This window comes from Hylobates moloch, unplaced genomic scaffold (assembly GCF_009828535.3).
Source record: "Hylobates moloch isolate HMO894 unplaced genomic scaffold, HMol_V3 SCAFFOLD_4, whole genome shotgun sequence".
In the NCBI taxonomy this organism is placed as follows: domain Eukaryota; kingdom Metazoa; phylum Chordata; class Mammalia; order Primates; family Hylobatidae; genus Hylobates; species Hylobates moloch.
Genome location: NW_026652279.1, coordinates 55,995,164 through 56,013,532, shown reverse-complemented (window position 1 = coordinate 56,013,532; position 18,369 = coordinate 55,995,164). Strand labels below are relative to the sequence as shown.

Genomic DNA, 18,369 nt, shown 5'->3' with positions numbered 1-18,369 from the left:
ACATCTGAATAATTTTGTTTTCTTTTGTATTTTGTAAAATATACCCTAGAGAGGAAACTGCTATTAAAAAAAAAAAACTTTCACTTTTCACTGAAAAATCAACAAGAAAATTACATTGTATCTAGCTAGCTAAGCAGCAGGGGTGCAGTTAGACAAATACATAGGGCCATGAAGTCCTTAACAGTCAAAGATTCTGCAAGCTCTCACCTGCCTCCCCTAACAGACTCCCTTTGTTTAACTTTGAAAACATTTGTCTAAATAACTTTCTTGTGGCCTCTACTTTCATGGTGTGTTAAAGAAATGAGCCACTTCATTTCCAAACTTTAGAAAAGTCTATTCACATAACTCAGATGCTTGAAATATACATAAAAACATTCTCATCAAGATAAACTTTTTATTCATTTACAATAAATCAATCTCAGAAGATTTTTCAAGCTTTCTAAAGCAAATTCTACTTCCTGTCTGGCAGACATACTTCTACATAAGAGATTGATTACTATTTGTCTTCTGAATCCAAGTTAAAAATTATTATTTTGAAGTATCAAAAATTCATATTTTCATTCCTCTAGTTTCCCATTTAAAAGGAAAAAATGCCTTGAATGCAAACAAACATAGAAAACATGAGTAAATGTATATGTTTATATCAAAATACTTATGTTCAAAAGAAGTTAGTTGCCTATTTTGATTTATTTAGAAATATTTTCTACTTGCAATTTGTCCTTTGTCCTCATCAAATTCAAAATAATTGCAACTTTCACCATTAGTAAACAAAAAAAAGGAGAAACAGAAAAACTTGGTCAATTTTTTAAATGTAAAATTATTTTAATGATGAATATAAGCCATTCCCTTTCATGTATCATTACATATTTCATAGAAAGATATCTAATATAGTATAATTTATTTATAAAAGACAAACCTTCTTAAGACTAATTCTATTGCAAATAATTATTATAATAACAAAAACAATATTTTCACTAGAAACTACTACTAAAGTTGAAAAATTAACACTGAGGTAGCAACAGTAGCATTTAGTCTGAAACAACTTAATTTTCATTTGTGATACAGAAATGTCTGAGATGAAAATGTTATGAATATCCAGAAAATAATTTAACAACTGAAAAAATGTAAATTGGAGTCAGGAAGCCAACCAAAGTTACAAAAAACACTGGGAGCAGAAATGGCATCAGAGCATGAGATTTCCTGGCTCCACATTCCTGTACTTAGTTAAACAGCACTTTGTTCATTTTCTTCTCACAATATACAGAGCTGACTATGAGAAAATGTGGTAACTGATGTAGCATTATAAACACTCCCATTAAACTGTGAGGTCCAGTAATTATTAAAACTACCACTTAAAGCAAAAATTACACATACAGATCAATCTCTTCATATGGTGAACTGAAAACCTATGAGGACTTGCAGAACTATTTCAATGACCATGCTATCAACATTTATATAAATATAAATTTAAGCATTTAAATTAATACTACTTTATTCTTTACTCAAAGCAATGATGTCATACAGTAATATAAGGAAATAAAGTAGGTTTGTTTGCAGCTTTTGTTTTGTTGTTGCTCTTGTTATTGTTGTTGCTGCTGTTGTTTTTGATTCAACTTTTAACCACGTATCTTCAACGTACCAGTTGCAAAATGTTTTTTGGTACACTATGTTGTAAATAACCAACATAATTAGAAACAGCAAGCATAGTGATCTGTACTCCTTTAAGGGGAAAGGCGCTTTATTATTGGAGCAGATTACAAATTATTCTTTGTTTAGCCAAATGGTCGATGGAGAAAAATATTTCTGCCTGATGCTCCTGAAGCCTTTTAAATAAAGGCTAGCTTCTTCTAGAGCTAATTTTTCTATGTCGAATACTTTTTTTAACTAAAAAACATGTAACCCTCCACCCCCCACCCCCCACCCCCACACACACACCCCATTTTGTCATTTATTTTTTCTACAACACTGGTTATTAAGGCATGATTCAAGGGCTCTGAAATGACATTAATGTTAATGTTAAGGCAATATCTATGTTTTCCTCTCTGGCCAGAGCTTTTGTTAATCTTTATTTTCTTCACAGTCTATCAAAGGCAGAGCTATTTTTTCCACCTCAGTTGACTTTTTTTTTCAGTGGTTGTCTAGCAGTGTGCAGGAAAGGAAAATGGGTTGTAGCACCCTGGCTCACTCAAGCAGTTCAAAAATAGGGAAAATCTCAGTATCCTTCAGCCATCATTTCTCAGTGTTTTAAAAAACACAGTGGCCAACACCAGACCTTGCAGAGAGCTGATTAATACATACTTTTCAGATAAAATAAATTTTACTATTAAAATGGTTAACTGATGAAACTGCCAGTCAAATCATAGAAGTACCTCCTATCAATTATACATTTGTTAGCAATGACAACCTTCACATCCATTTTTACTTGTGCTACTAAAACTTTAAGTAATGTAATACTTAAAGTTTCTCCTTTTCTCTGTGCTTCAAACTACAGACTTCTCCACATGTTCTTTACCCTCTCTCCACACATATACACATATACACATGCAAGCTTTATGCTTCCCAGAAATCACCAAATTACTCTTCCCAGAAATGTCAGCTCAGAATGGTTTAGACACCCAGTTGGAGGAGCACCAACTCAGTGTGATGTTGAACTGTTTGCGGGAAAAAAGAAAGAAAGAAAAAGAACAAAACAAAAGAACACCAGCAACAACAACAATTTGGGAAAAATGATATAAAAGATGAAGGTTTACCGTATCAGTCAGGGGAGGCATGCAGCGTGCTCATGCCTTTTCTCTACTAGAAATCATTATCTACTCTCAAGGCAAAAGACTTTCACTGTGCCCTAAATATCTATTTCAGTAGCATATACAATTATGTGACGATAATTTCTACCTCTCTCCTTCTACACAGGACCTAAGTAACTAGGAAATGTATTGAATGCCATTTACTTATTTTTCTATTTATTATATTTATATAAAATTGCTTTAAAATTCGGGCTACTCATTCATCATTAACGATCAACTAAAATTTTAAAAAGCAATCAGTTCAGAATTGACACCTAAACTTTTTCGCATCTCCCCTTAAATTTATAACAATTCCACATTTATTGTTGACACAACAGAGGTGCAGGAACATTAAAATATGCATTTTGATTCATGTACTCATCCAGCACAATTTCTTCAATAAAGCGGGCAGAATCACATGAGGTAATACTGATTAAGTCAATTAACTCCAAATTACTGTTTCTATTATTACCGTCCTTCATTTTTAGCTCAATTATAGTAATGTCCCTAGTGAGCTACTTACAGAATCAAAGAAACAATTCTTTAGTGAATTTATAATATTCCCAGTAACCAGCGTTGTCATACCTATTAGGTGGAGTCATTCTACTAAATCGTATACTTTGTTGCCTAACTACCTTTGATTGTTTTGCTTATGTAGAAACATTTCGTGGGAGACTTTTAAGTTCTGACTGGTAATGTATAGATTTTCATAGATGATAGATCTCATAATGCTGACTATTCACAATGAGGCCGCTCTGTAAATGAAAACACGCTAAGAAGACTCTTCTATGTTCTGTAGAGCAAAATGCCTCAGAGCTCCATGTGCAATGGCACATTTTAGACTCAGTTTGCATTTGGAATCCTAAGGGAACCTAGAAGGGAATGTGTCCAAATATATTACTAGAAAAAGAAACACAGTTCGAAAGTTTATGCGCCTGTTATGGTGTACCAAGAATGGTACATTATTATGAATTATTATGAAACATTTATCAAATGTAAATTCTGCATAAACACAGCTGGCCACAGAACACTGTCAGTAAACAGAACAAAGATGACAGTAATATCCAATTAAGGATATGCTATATCAGCATAGAAACTAATAAATTTTGTCTTAGGGTTGCATTTAGGACAGTGAACAAAATTCTCTTGGACACTTAAAATGCAGGCAAGAATACACAGAATGAGTGACCTCATTGTGAACAGTCAGCATTATGAGAGCTATCAAAATCTATGGGAACCTATACGTTATCAATCAAAACTTAAATGTCTCCCATGAAATGTTTCCACATAAGCAAAACTATCAAGATTATCAAATGGAAATTATAAAACATCTACTGAGTTGGAAAATGTTTCAAGTTTCCACAGAAGATGTAAAAGGGGGATACAAGTTTACCACATCATATATGATTACATCCAATTAAAACACTGTATCCACTCAAGTTCCTAGTCAAAGAAGTTATATACCTTGTCAAACTACTGATACCCTAAAGAGTAAAATTTAATGGATGACTTGGCTGGATCAGGAAGAATTTCAAAACTACTAAATTTCAAGAAAGAATTATAAAGACATTTGTAAAGAACTTAGTTTTATTAGGTCAATGGCAGAAATACAATGTGAAAAATAAAAATTTAACATAAATATCTGGCTTCCCAAGATGTTAGCAGTTCTTGAAAAGTGTACAAGAATAAACAATCACTATAATATTTCTCTACCTTACTTCTGTTACATTGTGGCAACTCAAACTCCTCTTGTTATTCCTGGAGAATTTTAAAGCATTAATTAATGCTAAAAGGCAACTGGAAGATTCACCACCCTCAAGATGAATAAACTGTGGCCCAAGAATATTAAGTGATGAACCCAAAGTTACATAATTGGTTAGACGTCTATGAGTATGTTTGGGTTCATCTCTAATTGAGAGAGAAAATTATAAATTATAAATATATAATTATTTATGACATTTTACATCTGGAAGAGGGTTTTTTATGTTTGAATTTGATGGTTTTACTTGTTATGGGTATTTGGCCAGTATTCATAGAAAATTTAGAGTCCACATACCACCAAAACTGAATTTTCTATTTTACAACCCTATGAGGCTAGTTTTTCTGACCTGAAAGAAATATTAGAGGTTTCTTAAAGGTTTTCCTATATGTCAGAAAACTAAATACAGAGATATTAAGAGTCTCATACAAAAATTTAACTAACATGTTAAGACATTACATATTTTCATTAATATTGGTTTACAAATTTGGAAATCTAAATAAACTATCACTATCACGAATATTCCATATATATTTAAAATAGCCCAGAAATGGAAAACTCTATCATTTTCTTTATTTTGTTTAAGATAGATCCTGAAATTTAACATTAAAATGGCCAAACAATAAACTTGAATGAGGATCTCTAAATGAAGAATCCTGGCTATAAAATTAGGATTTGGTTGATGTCAATTCAGTCTTTGCCAGCCCAGTTCAGTTTCTCACTTAAGTCAAAATACACAGATGGAAGTTACATCTTCCACCCACATCTACCACATCCGCAGATTCAATCAAACTATGTCTTTAAAACACTTGTCTCCAATACCAGATTCTGGTGTGGATGTGCAGCACCGAGAACTGTCATTCGTTGCTGGTGGGAATGAAAAAGGGTAGAGCCACTTTGGAACCAGTCAAGGAGTTTCTTATAAACTTTCTTTAAAGTTTCTTATGTGCTTTCCAAACTTATGCATACCCTGAAAATCTAGCAATCTTGCTAGGTATTTTACCCAAATGAGTTAAAAGCCTAAATCCACATGAATACCTACACATAAATATTTATTGCAACTTTATACATGATTACCCAAAAAATGGAAGCAACCGAGATGTACTTCAAGGTGTGAGTGAAAAACCAAACTGTGGTACAACCACACAATGGAGTATTATTCAGTGGCATAAAGAAATGAGCTACCAAGTTATGAAAAGACATGGAGGAACCTAAAATGCAAATTGTTAGGTGAAAGAAGCCCATCTGAAAAAGTTACATATTGTGTGAGTCCAACTATGTAACACTGTGGAGAAGGCAAAACTGCACAGACAGTAAAAAGATCAGCAGTTGCCATGGGTTTGGCGGGGGGGGGGGGGGAAGTGAGACAGTAAGTAGATCACAGGGCATTTTTAGGGCAGTGAAACAATTCTACATAACACTGTAATGGTAGATACATTACATTATGCATTCATGGAGCATAGAACAGCACAACACAAAAAGTGGACCCTAATGTAAACTCTAGGCTTTAGTTAATAATAATGTATCAACAATAGTTTATCAACTATAACACACCACGCCAGTGCAAGATGTGAATAGGAGAAACTGCTTGGGTGGAGGAGATTTATGGGAACTGTAATTTCTGAACAATTTTCCTGTAAACCTAAAATGACTCTGAAAATAAAGTCTATTAAAACATTGAGAATACTGTCTCATGAACTAGCTACTATCGTAAGTAAATTCACATAAAGCTATTAATGTTAAAAGCAAATACAGTCATGAACCCCGTAATGACATTTCAGTCAATGACAGACTGCATTTATGTTAGTGCTTTCATAAGATTATAATGGAACTGAAAAATTCCTATCCCCTAGTGATGTCATAGTCATCACAAGGTCATAGTGCAACATATTACATGTTTGTGGTGATGCTAGTGTAAACAAATCTACTGTGCCACCAGTCACATAAAAGCATAGCACATACAATTATGCATAACACATAATACTTGATAATTATATTATAATAAGTGACTATATTACTAGTTGATGTATTTACTATAAACTTTTTAACATTATTTTATAGGGTATTCCTTCTACTTATTAAAAAATAGCTAACAGTAAAACGGCCTCTGGCAGGCCCTTCAGGAGGTATTCCTGAAGGCACTATTATCACAGATGAGAGCTCATGCATGTTCCATGCTAAAATGCAAATTGTTAGCTGAAAGAAGCCAATCTGAAAAAGTTACATATTGCGTGACCTTCCAGTGGAATAAGATGTGGAGGTGGAAGACAATAATATTGATGATCCTGGCACTGTGCAGGCCTAGGCCAATGTGTGTGTTTGTGTCTTAGTTTTTAACAAAAAAGTTTATAAATTTTTTTTTTTTTTTTTTTTTTTTTTTTTCTTGAGACGGAGTCTCGCACTTTCACCCAGGCTGGAGTGCGGTGGCACGATCTCGGCTCACTGCAAGCTCCGCCTCCCGGGTTCACGCCATTCTCCTGCCTCAGCCTCTCCGAGTAGCTGGGACTACAGGCGCCCACCACCACGCCCGGCTAATTTTTTATATTTTTAGTAGAGACGGGGTTTCACCATAGTCTCGATCTCCTGACCTCGTGATCCGCCCGCCTCGGCCTCCCAAAGTGCTGGGATTACAAGCGTGAGCCACCGCGCCCGGCCAAAATTTTTTTAAAAACTTAATTTTTTAACTTATTTTTAAAGCTTATAGAATAACGTAGAAAGAAAATATTTTTGTTAAGCTAATTGTTAATACCAGAGTCAAAAAGTTAAAAAAAAAATTAAAAGTTTATAAAGTTTAAATGTGACAGTAGGCTGTTCATATTGGAAAAGAATTTTTTTTTTTAAATTTAGTGTAGCCTAAGTGTACAATGTTTCTGAAGTCTGCAGTAGTGTACAGTAACAGTCCTAGGCCTTCACATTCACTCACCGTTCACTCACTCACTTTCAGAGCAACTTCCAGTCTGGCAAGCTCCATGCATGGTACACAGGTTATTACAAGTTATCCATTTTTATCTTTTATACAGTATTTTTTGAGACAGTTTCGCTCTTGTTGTCCAGGCTGGAGTGCAATGGCGCGATCTCAGCTCACCGCAACCTCCACCTCCTGAGTTCAAGCGATTCTCCTGCCTCAGCCTCCCGAGTAGCTGGGATTACAGGTGTGTGCCACCACACCTGGCTAATTTTGTATTTTTAGTAAAGACAGGGTTTCTTCATGTTGGTCAGGCTGGTCTCGAACTGCCAACCTCAAGTGATCTGCCCGCCTCAGCCTCCCAAAGTACTGGGATTACAGGCATGAGCCTGTATACAGTATTTTTACCATACCTTTTCTATGTTTAGGTATATTTAGATACACACATACTTACCATTGTGTTACAACTGCCCACAATATTCAGTACAGTAACATACTGTATAGATTTGCAGCCTAGGAGCAATAGGCTACATCATACAGCCTAGGTGTGTGGTAGGTAATACCATCTAGCTCTGTGTAAGTACACTCTATCATGTCCACACAACAATGAAATTGTCTAAAAACGCATTTCTTGTAAAGTATCCCCATCGTTAAGTACCACATGACTATATACAAAGTGATTCACATTTACCCCAAAACAATTACATGGTGACGTTTAGGTTAACTATTAAGCAAAAAGCAACATAAATGACCTTTACACCAAAACATCTGAAATATTCTTCTTACCTGTCCTGTGACTGTTCTTCATACATTCTCTCCTTGCCTTCTTTAAAGAGTCTTATTGCCCGTTTTGACTTTTTCATAAGGCTATCAATGTAGATTTTAAAGTACTCATTCTCACTGAGTTGGGCAAGTTTCTGGTTGTCATCGTATTTACTCAATATAAGTCGTAAATGCTGATATGTATCAGGCAAAATATCAAGTATATATGGTGGGCTATTTTTCAACTGAAGTTTGGGATTTTGGCACAGTCTTACCTAAAAACAAAGATAAAAATAAAATAAATCATAATATTTTATTTCACAGAAAAATTAAAAAGTTATAGAACCATGTCCTATTTCTTCATTTTTCCATAATATAAATTATGATCTTAACTTACTACCTTCAATTTATTAACTGACAAATAGTCACGTTTGTCATAATATAAATAAATCCTATTCTGTTCTCCTACCATTCAATCTTTTCTATATCATAACCCGTACTTTGAACCTCTAAAGTTTAATTCTAAGATAACCTCCTTGTGCATAGCTTAAAAGAACTCCAGTATGCTAATCACTGTATATCACCGATAGTCTTTTTTTTTTTAATAAAAATGAGGAAATGGGCCTTTTCTGTTGACAACCAATGTCTCACATTTATATGCTATTTTTCTACATTGAATTCCCAGCTGTTGCTGTCTCATAGTTTGTTAATTAGTGTTTTGGTGTACTGTTCCTGAACCCCAAGGAGAAAAAAACAAAGAGGTGCAATTCGTATTAAGTAGTAAATGTGTGTCAGGTCAGAACCTGTCTTTTCCACCTCCCCATACTGTCTACCACGCCTATAAACATGTGGCATATAACGGTTCAGTCATCCCATCGCAGGTGCCGCCCAACCACTGGGGCGTTCAGGGGTTGCCTGCAGAACTGAAAGTACCTTCTGCCGGCCAGAGAAGGTAGTAATCCAACTAATGTATTCACTTCTACATGTTCATGTGATTTAGCCAAGAGTAAGTAGTCCACCACATTCTTATCCCTCCAGAAAGGGCATAATGAACTCTTCACATAAATAACTTTCAAATGAAATCATTGAGAATTGCACAATAGCATTATGTAGTGTAATGGGACAGCACTCTTACAAAAGGTTAAATGTTCACATAAAGATCATAAAGATACATGGCTCTCTTCTAAGGCCCTTGTTATATATTTTTTTGTAAAATTGTCAAGAGTATATCTTATTTTATTTTATTGTTTTTTTAAGACGGAGTCTCATTCTGTCACCCCAGCTGGAGTGTAGTGACACGATCTCAGCTCACTGCAACCTCTGCCGCCCAAGTTCAAGTGATTCTCCTGCCTCAGCCTCCCAAGTAGCTGGGATTACAGGTGCCTGCAACCGCACCTGGCTAATTTTTATATTTTTAGTACAGACAGGATTTCACCATCTTTGTCAGGCTGGTCTCGAAGTCCTGACCTCATGATCCACCCACCTCGGCCTCCTAAAGTGCTGGGATTACAGGTGTGAGCCACCATACCCGGCCTAAGAGCATAATATCTTAAACATAATTGGCTAAAGCCTCCTGTTGGGTGGCACTGGAGTGGCTGTGGGTATTTTTAGAATCTGGCTAATGGAAATTTGAGTTGAAGATACATTTACTTTGAGTTTAGTGGAAGGTATATGTGAGGCATACAGTCACTCCTGTAAAATGGTTTAATTACTGTCAGCAATCCCAATGAAACTGAAATAAGGCAGGCAAAGAAAGAATATACTATTAATATATAATCTCATTTTCATATGCAGAATCTTAAAAGGAGTTAAGCAACTAAGAAACAGAGAGTAGAACAGTGGGTGGGCCCCAGGGATGGGGAGGGGAAGAAATGGAGAGAAGAAGGTCAAAGAGTACAAATTTGCAGTTATGTAGGATAATTAAGACTGGAGATCTAATGTACAGAATAAGGCCTATAGCTAATAATACTGTATTCTGAAAATTTGCTAAGAGAACAGAGTTTAAATGGTCTTACCACAAAAAGGAAATTATGGAAGGTGAAGGATATGTTAATTTATTTGATGTAGTAACCATTTCACTATGTGTATATATATCAAAGCATCATGTTATACACCTTAAATAAATACAATATTTTTAAAACCTGTAATAGAACTTTTTTTAAAAGATGGTTTTAGAAATACCTGAGGTGCCCACAATGCTGACTAGCCTACCATGGGAACAGTGAAATCCAATTCAAACCTGACAATTTGAATGTGTTTCATGGCACCCAAAACTGGAAGTATATGTGGTAATGGAAGATAATCAAAGTATAAAGTGTACAGAGCCAAAAACTAGTCTAGATTATTTCTCTAATCACTTGTAGATATACCAGCTTTTTAAAAATTATAGTGCTTGGTGGATTTTTCTCATTCTACAAAAAAATTCACTTTCATACAAAATTTGATGTTTGTACTTTCGTATTCTTTATATTTAGAAAGATTCTTTCAAATTACATAAGTTTCAGGGGGCATAAAACATGGATCTGCCCCTGGGCACCCATAAAAGTGCCTGGGACAAATAAACAATTGAACTATAATAACTTCAAGCATAACAAACACAATAAATCAAGGAACCAACAAATTTGAAGAGTACTCTTATACACACTATCACACTTACTTTCTTAGAAAAATTGGCCAGGCGCAGTGGCTCACACCTGTAATCCCAGCACTTTGGGAGGCCGAGGCAGGCAGATCATGAGGTCAGGAGTTCGAGACCATCCTGGCCAACATGGTGAAACCCTGTCTCTACTAAAAATACAAAAATTAGCTGGGTGTGGTGGCAGGTGCCTGTAATCCCAGCTACTCAGGAGGCTGCAGCAGGAGAATCACTTGAACCCAGGAGGCAGAGGTTGCAGTGAGCTGAGATCACATCACTGAACTTAGCCTGGATAAGAAAGCAAGACTCCATTTCAAAAAAAAAAAAAAAAAGAAAGAAAAGAAATCACTGGGGATCAGGGATTTTTTTGAGGGGAGTAGATGGGGAGAAAAATCTGGTTCAAATTTCCAACCATCAGCCTCTAATTTAAGATAATATTTTTCACATTAACCCAGGGCATGATCTTATATTCTTCCTCTTTGTAAACAATGCCTTAAAGCAGAATTGTTGAGTATATAACCAACAAATTAATGGATTGGTTGACTGCTATTTTTTTTTCACAAATAGTTTGATTGTATTATTTCCTTTATTTTTACAATTGAACTCTAAAGTATCAAGTATTCAAATTAATAACCCAAAGGTATAGCCTTAGTTAAAAAGTAATAATATTATTTTTATCTCCAAGAAAGTCCTTGGAAAGGTAAGATGGCATCTCGTTTACTAAATAACAGGAAATCTTTACAAAACTATAGTGAAAAGGGCTGACAGAGCTTTTTTTACCCCCTTTATAATATGTGATACATTAGTATAATCAGAGTTCATTCTGCCCTAAAGATTAAGTCCCAAATATGCCAATTATTTAACAAATCCTGCTTGAAAAAGAATATGGTTTTTAAATTATTTAAACCAAAAATACTATCACAAGTATACATAAATACCAAGAATATTGCCACCAACATTCTACAGCAGGCATAGTTTAATTTCAGCAACATAAAACTTGGTGTAACATGTCACAGACTGATACATTATTTTCTTCTAGTTTGGGGACCAGGCAGCTTCAAATTCATTTCCTCTACTAGAGAACTTTTTAACTGATACATACAAAATTTCTGTCAGGTATTTTTTTCCAGACATTCCACATAAATATTCTTTGACAGAAACGTTTACGTTTTACAAATATTTAATTCACTATTCTTTATCTGAACTTTTTTCTCATTTGCTTTATTTTAAACTGTAATTCCATGTGGGAATTTATTGCTTTATCAGGTGGAAATTGTTTGAACTACTATATGCCAGGTACTGAGCTTAGTGCTAAGAAATTATAGATGACTAGAACATACTTCCTGATTCAAAGAGATGCAGAGTCTGGCAGAAGAGACGTAGTTCTCTATAATTAACTTAAGAGCAATGTAATTCTTGCTCTAAGGGATCTTAGTAAAGATTCTACCCAATCCATTCATTTCCAGATTTAAAAAAACTAAGAACTAGAAAGATTAAGGGACCATTAAAATATCATTAATCCAATACAAGAGCTTGTATCTTCTGAATCTTGGGCTGATCTTTCTAACTATATCACAATTTAATTAAAATTAGGCATATAATTAATGATCCCTGCTAAACTCATTTACATTTTTATTTTATTTCATTTGCAAATTTACATAAACTTCAGGACCCATTTGTTAATTCAACAAACATTTATGTGGCAGGCATTTTCAGGCTCTAGGGAACACAGAAAGGAATAAATCACACCCTTGCCCTCAAGCAGCTGTCTAGTGGGAAAGACTGGTGGCTTAGGTAAAGAATTACAGGAGAATTTAGTGCTATGATGGAGGCAAGTACAAACTGCTACAGGAGAAAAGCAGCAGCTCACTCATCTCCACATAAGAGTGTCAGGAAATACATACTTAAATTTGCCAAAAGGAGTATTCTAGGGAAAGAAGTGTGCTAAGACTTAAGAGACACCAGAGAGCAAGCATGTTAAGAGAGGAGTAAATGCAGTTATTCTAAAAGGTCGGAGCCTAGGAAGGAAGGCTGTGAGTGAGTAGTACAAGAGATCTGAAATAGGCCAGAGTCAGCTCATCAAGGCTCTGTAGGCTAAACTGTTTTCTAAATTTGCACTTGGGAAAGTGCAACATACAATGCTAAACTACTGTATGCCACTGAGTGCACAGTTCATCAGTTGGATTACTATTAAACCCTATGATTTATGACAGCTTCTGCCAAAAATGAATAACCCTACATCAGGACTATGACTTCTAAGCAGGTCAAATTCAATTCCATTCAATAAATATTTATTGAGTACCTGCTATGTGCAAGGAGCTGCAAAAGCCAGGAAAGAAAAATTGCTTTTCTAAAAGCAGTATATTAGAGAGAAAACCAAGCTCACCACCAGGGTCAAGTTCAGATTCAAATGGTTACAACTCTTCTAGAAATACCTAAATTGCTTCCTAGAATGAAGCTTGGTACTAACACAGAAGAGCTTTGATAAAGAACAAATCTGTAGTCACATTATAAAATGATGAACTTTTTAGGGCACCGATTGGTGCATAAAAGAATTGGTTCGATAGCAATATTGCTCTTTTCTGTTGAACTAAAAGGCAAAACATTTACTACTGGAATTAGGCTGAAAATTCCACTATAGCCATTGACTCAAAAAATTTGGAAATCACCAGGACCAAGTCCTTTTGATGTGTCAATACTGAAATACAGAACTAGAACCTAACTAAGGTTACTGCTCAGAACCCTGATAGCTGGACTTGAGAATCAGGAACTGTCTCCATACCAATATACAACTGAGTTTTATATTTGCTTAAATGTATTAGAAATATTTAAGGAGACTCTCTCTGTACATGTAGTCTGCATTGTTTCACATGAATAAAAATATATTATTAATATATTGGCTATGCATTCCAATACATAAATATGTATTTATATACATATATTCAACCATATCAAAGCAAAAGCACAAATACAAAAACAGGATTTACTAATGCTATAAGAATTTTCCAAGTCATTACTTATTCTTGGAATAATCTTGCATTTAAAGAGTTTTCTGACTGCGCCTTAATTAAAACTTCCAGCCAAAAGGTAATCAAAATGTATTAGATCATAGTACATTCCTTGCAAACAAGGTTCAAACCAGCCTGTGAAACATAGGAAAGGACTTTTACCAAATAAAATGAAAATTTCAACAGTAAGGAATTGTGCCTATACTGTTAAGACTTTCATTATAAAGCACATCTCACTTCATGGAGCATTCAGTTATACTGAATCAAGTAATATACTCTCAAGTGAACTGCCTCATTCTTAAAAACAATGTAGAAAGCCCTGGGCCAGGCGCGGTGGCTCACGCCTGTAATCCCAGCACTTTGGGAGGCCGATGCAAGCAGATCACGAGGTCAGGAGATCGAGAACATCTTGGCTAACACGGTGAAACTCTGTTTCTACTAAAAATACAAAAACAAAATTATCAGGGTGTGGTGGCGGGTGCCTGTAATCCCAGGTACTTGGGAGGCTGAGGCAGAAGAATGGTGTGAACCCAGGAGACGGAGCTTGCAGTGAGCTGAGATCGCGCCACTGCACTCCAACCTGGGCAACAGAGTGAGACTCCGTCTCAAAAAAAAAAGAAAGAAAGCCCTGTCCTCCTCCTATAAATGTTAGAAGAGGTTTCTTATTACAGTTACCTAAAAGTATATATATACATCTTTATAGTAACAGGTACCGAAGAGTTCTTTGGGTTCTTTCCATTTTAATGCAGCAAATAATTACTAAATATAAAAATTATAAAAATGTATTTTACTAAGTATAAAAATGTAAAGTGTAAAAAAGTATAAAAAATACACTTTTTTAATAGAACATTAATTGGGCAAAACAAAGTTGGCATATAAAATTGATCATGAGTCCAGCACAGCTGAATTTAGAGAAAATTACCAAGACCTTTATGGTTTTCCACGAAGATGTCTTCAGAAGATTGACATTAAGAAGCACCATTAAAGAACTGACTAGTTGTAATTAAAACATCCATTGTGTATTCTGTTCACTCTCTTTCTTCCAAATGAGAATGGAACTTCCTTAAAGGTGAAGAACAGTCTTTCTCATTGGTCTCTCTCTATCACCTAATATAGAACTTTGCATATAGTAGATGTGCAATAAATATTTGATGGCAGAAAGGAGGAAGAGGAGGAGGAAGCAAACAAAGTAAGGATGAACCTCTCAGGAAAATTATATTACAAATAGGATATCCATAACTATATTGAATAAAGCTGCCTAAAAATGAGTACAAAATTTGGAGAAGAATTTTATAATATCAAATATGGGAGTGGAGGAGGGGAAATGCCTTTTTGATTTACCTCCTTTGGAAAAAGGAAGCATCATATTATTCCACGGAGCAGTGTGCTTGACTCTTCATACTGTGAACACAGACATTAGAATCAAGCAAACCTAGGATCTGTCCCTAACATTTACTAGCTTTACAACCTTGGGCAGGGTTCTTCTTCGGGAAACCTCTTAGGATATTATAATTCTTACAAGAGGAAATGTAAGGTGCTATGCACTGTGTCCAGAACATAGTTAGCCCCATCTCCTTCTTAATATTTCTTCTCCCTTCCATATTTTACATTCCATCACAAGGCAAAATCCCTGCAGATTTTGCAAAGGTATGAAAATTAGACCAAGGGCACCGAACAGTTTGTTGAGGATCACAATTTTTAGAAGTTCTTTTAGCTCATAAAGTTACTCATGCTGCCTAAAACCCTTAAAAAGCCTGGAATGTTCTGTGCAGAAAAGCAAGAAATAAGGCTAAGCCCAGGTCAGTGTTCCTGTCAGCTGAAATGGAATCCTCTGGTTTCTTCAAACCCAAGAGGCTCTTAGGAAAAGATGTAGGGCTTTAATATTTTTTTAAATCTTTTAGCAGGTAGAATACTATAACTATTAATACTTTTTTCATTGATACTGTAAGATAATATAAGCTCAACAATTATCTAAATGTAACTATGTTAAAAACCTATAAAATTTGTTGGCTATTTTCAAAATGTGTCTTTCATTACTAGAAAAAACTAGCAACCTACAAATACTTAAAAACAAAAAACAAGAAACCTTAGTTAAAAGGTAATAATATTATTAATACATGCCCAAGCAGAGTGGATAAAAATAGCACTGTGGCATCCTTTAAGTCACAGCAAGTGTATAATAAGATGAACTTAATATTAAAGATGAGAATTGATTTTCATTTTAATTTTTTACCTATTTACCCACTTAATTGCTAGAAGACTAGTTAAAATATATATATTGCATATTTCATGATACAAAATTAAAAACATGGTTTAAACATTATAAATATTATGCCTTAAATCACTTCCTGACACCCCAATATAAAATTTACAAATTCCCTCAAAACTTCTCTGTATATTCCCTTGCTTTCCTCCCGCATAAGTGGAAGTTACATTTATCTGCCAAGATTAATTAACCCTTCTACTTGTTCCTAGTCTTTCCCTCCCACAGTTTAATCTAGAATGCTACTGCTTCAACTATTTCTTTTTCCCTTGCATCTTAGGCCATTCCCTAACTACATCCTTTCCCATCAATCTTTTTTTTTCCCACCAGTCTTTGAACCTCTCCTATGGTGCGTGCACACATACATACACACCCACACACAGTTATTTCAATGATGTTCAAACTCTCAAGCTAACATAACTCCCTTCCTTTTCATTGTTGTTACAGTTCTAGAACAATTTTTAAATAATCCACATACTCATTTTAATCTCGCCCCATCACATAAGTTAAACTGCTCTACAAAGGTCAGTAATGGCCTCTAACCATACAATTCAATGACTTCTTAACTTTTCACCCCGTTTGGTTTTCTCCACTTGAATTTGAACTTAGTTTTATCAGAACTTCAGATTTTATCTTCTTCTTAAAGCTGTTTCTACCTAGGAAATCATTATGGTTTAATTCTACCTTTCTCATCATTAATCTATGTAGGATTCTCTTTCCTTTTCTGGTATTTAATTACACCCCTCAAACTCCCCAAAATTCAATTATCTGACTTTTTCTCTGAATTGCTCCCTCTACTCTTCCTCCGAAATCTCTGGCAGTTCTATAGCATGAAATGCTATCTCTTTAAGAATATCTACCAAATATGTGTCTCTTGTTTCTACTTCTCTCTTGAACTGTACACTTAATTTTCTGACTTTAAATGAAATTCACTCTGGCATGGTGAACTTAGCATGGCCAAAAACTAACCCCCACACTTCCTCTTTTCCTTCTTATGTTCCTTGCTTCATTAAGTGCATCACTGCCTTCGGAGTCAACTAGGCTGAAAACCTCAAGAGTCACTTTCACTGCACCTTCTTTCATCCTCTAACTCTAAGGGGCCACCAAGACCTGTAGATTTTACCTCCAAAATGCCTCCCACATCTGAACTAACACTTGCTATAACTACTTCCAATTATCTAGGCCAGCATTTCATTATTTCTTGCCCAGACTGTTTTAATTCCTCTTGATCATTACTCTTGCTTTCAGTTTTTTTCTCTTAATCCAAGCTTTACAGAGTCAAGTAAGAATTCTATCAAAGCACAGCCCTGATATTTTCCCTCCCTGATTAAGAGCCTTCAATGGTTTTCTACCAAATAAATTAAGACAAAATTATTTGACAAAAGCAATTAAAACCACTATCATCTTCCCCTAACTTCCCCTCTCTTACTCAACAATCTATCATTCCTTCAACCTAAATGTCCTCCATCACACTGGAATCCAACCCATGAGCCGGACAGTACCTCCTCCATGCTTCATTCTACACCAACTTTTCACCCTTAGCAAGCAATGGTTCACCTCTGCCACATACTATGTCTCGGCACTTTATTTATACTACCTTAAAGCACTTACTACATTTTACTCTATGGCATAGCTATTTGGAAATGTCTGTCTTTCCATAGTTGAGATTTGATAAATGAATGATGAAATCAACAGACAGCACATAAAGCACCTTTTAAAAAGAAGAAAGAAATAGATTCAAAATCTGAATGCTAAAAATTTTGTACTAGTTAAAAGATTACTAACTGATTAAGGCCTACATTATATGAATGCCTTATATCACAGGGATAAACCAAGGTTAAGTCTTCGTAGGATTCCTTTAAATCCTTTACTTTATCAATAGCTTTTCTTAGAAGTCATGTACCAAACTTTGGGATCACTTCATTTATCACAACACAAATTCAAAACTGAACTGAGTACTAAACAAAACTGTACAGACAATTTGTTATTATCCCCTAACCAAGTCTACTATGACTCATGATTCTGCTAAGGTGGAACAACTTCAGTGAGGAAAAGGAAATATGTCAAGAAGTATAATTCAAATGAATGATATCCCTTGTTTTAAGGCTCTAGGAAGCTAAGAGTCTCCAAATCAGTAAACACAAACAATAGGCATCTAAAACCTGTTTTACTCCACATGGAATATGTTTCAGAGATATGAGGAACTCAGCTTAGAAAAGAAAGTTTACTTGTATTCTTTAAAATATTTATATAT

The 18,369-nt window shown here is 35.0% G+C and overlaps 1 protein-coding gene across 11 annotated transcripts in view; it reads right to left on the bottom strand.

The window, feature by feature from the left end:
- The window catches only part of CBLB (Cbl proto-oncogene B), a 258,206-nt gene that overhangs the window by 234,017 nt on the left and 5,820 nt on the right, over positions 1-18,369 (bottom strand). For all 11 annotated transcript variants that reach the window (XM_058437556.1, XM_058437559.1, XM_058437557.1 and 8 more), the window contains exon 3: positions 8,234-8,484. In XM_058437556.1, coding sequence (XP_058293539.1) covers positions 8,234-8,484 — 251 coding nt within the window. The remainder of the gene's footprint in view (positions 1-8,233; positions 8,485-18,369) is intronic.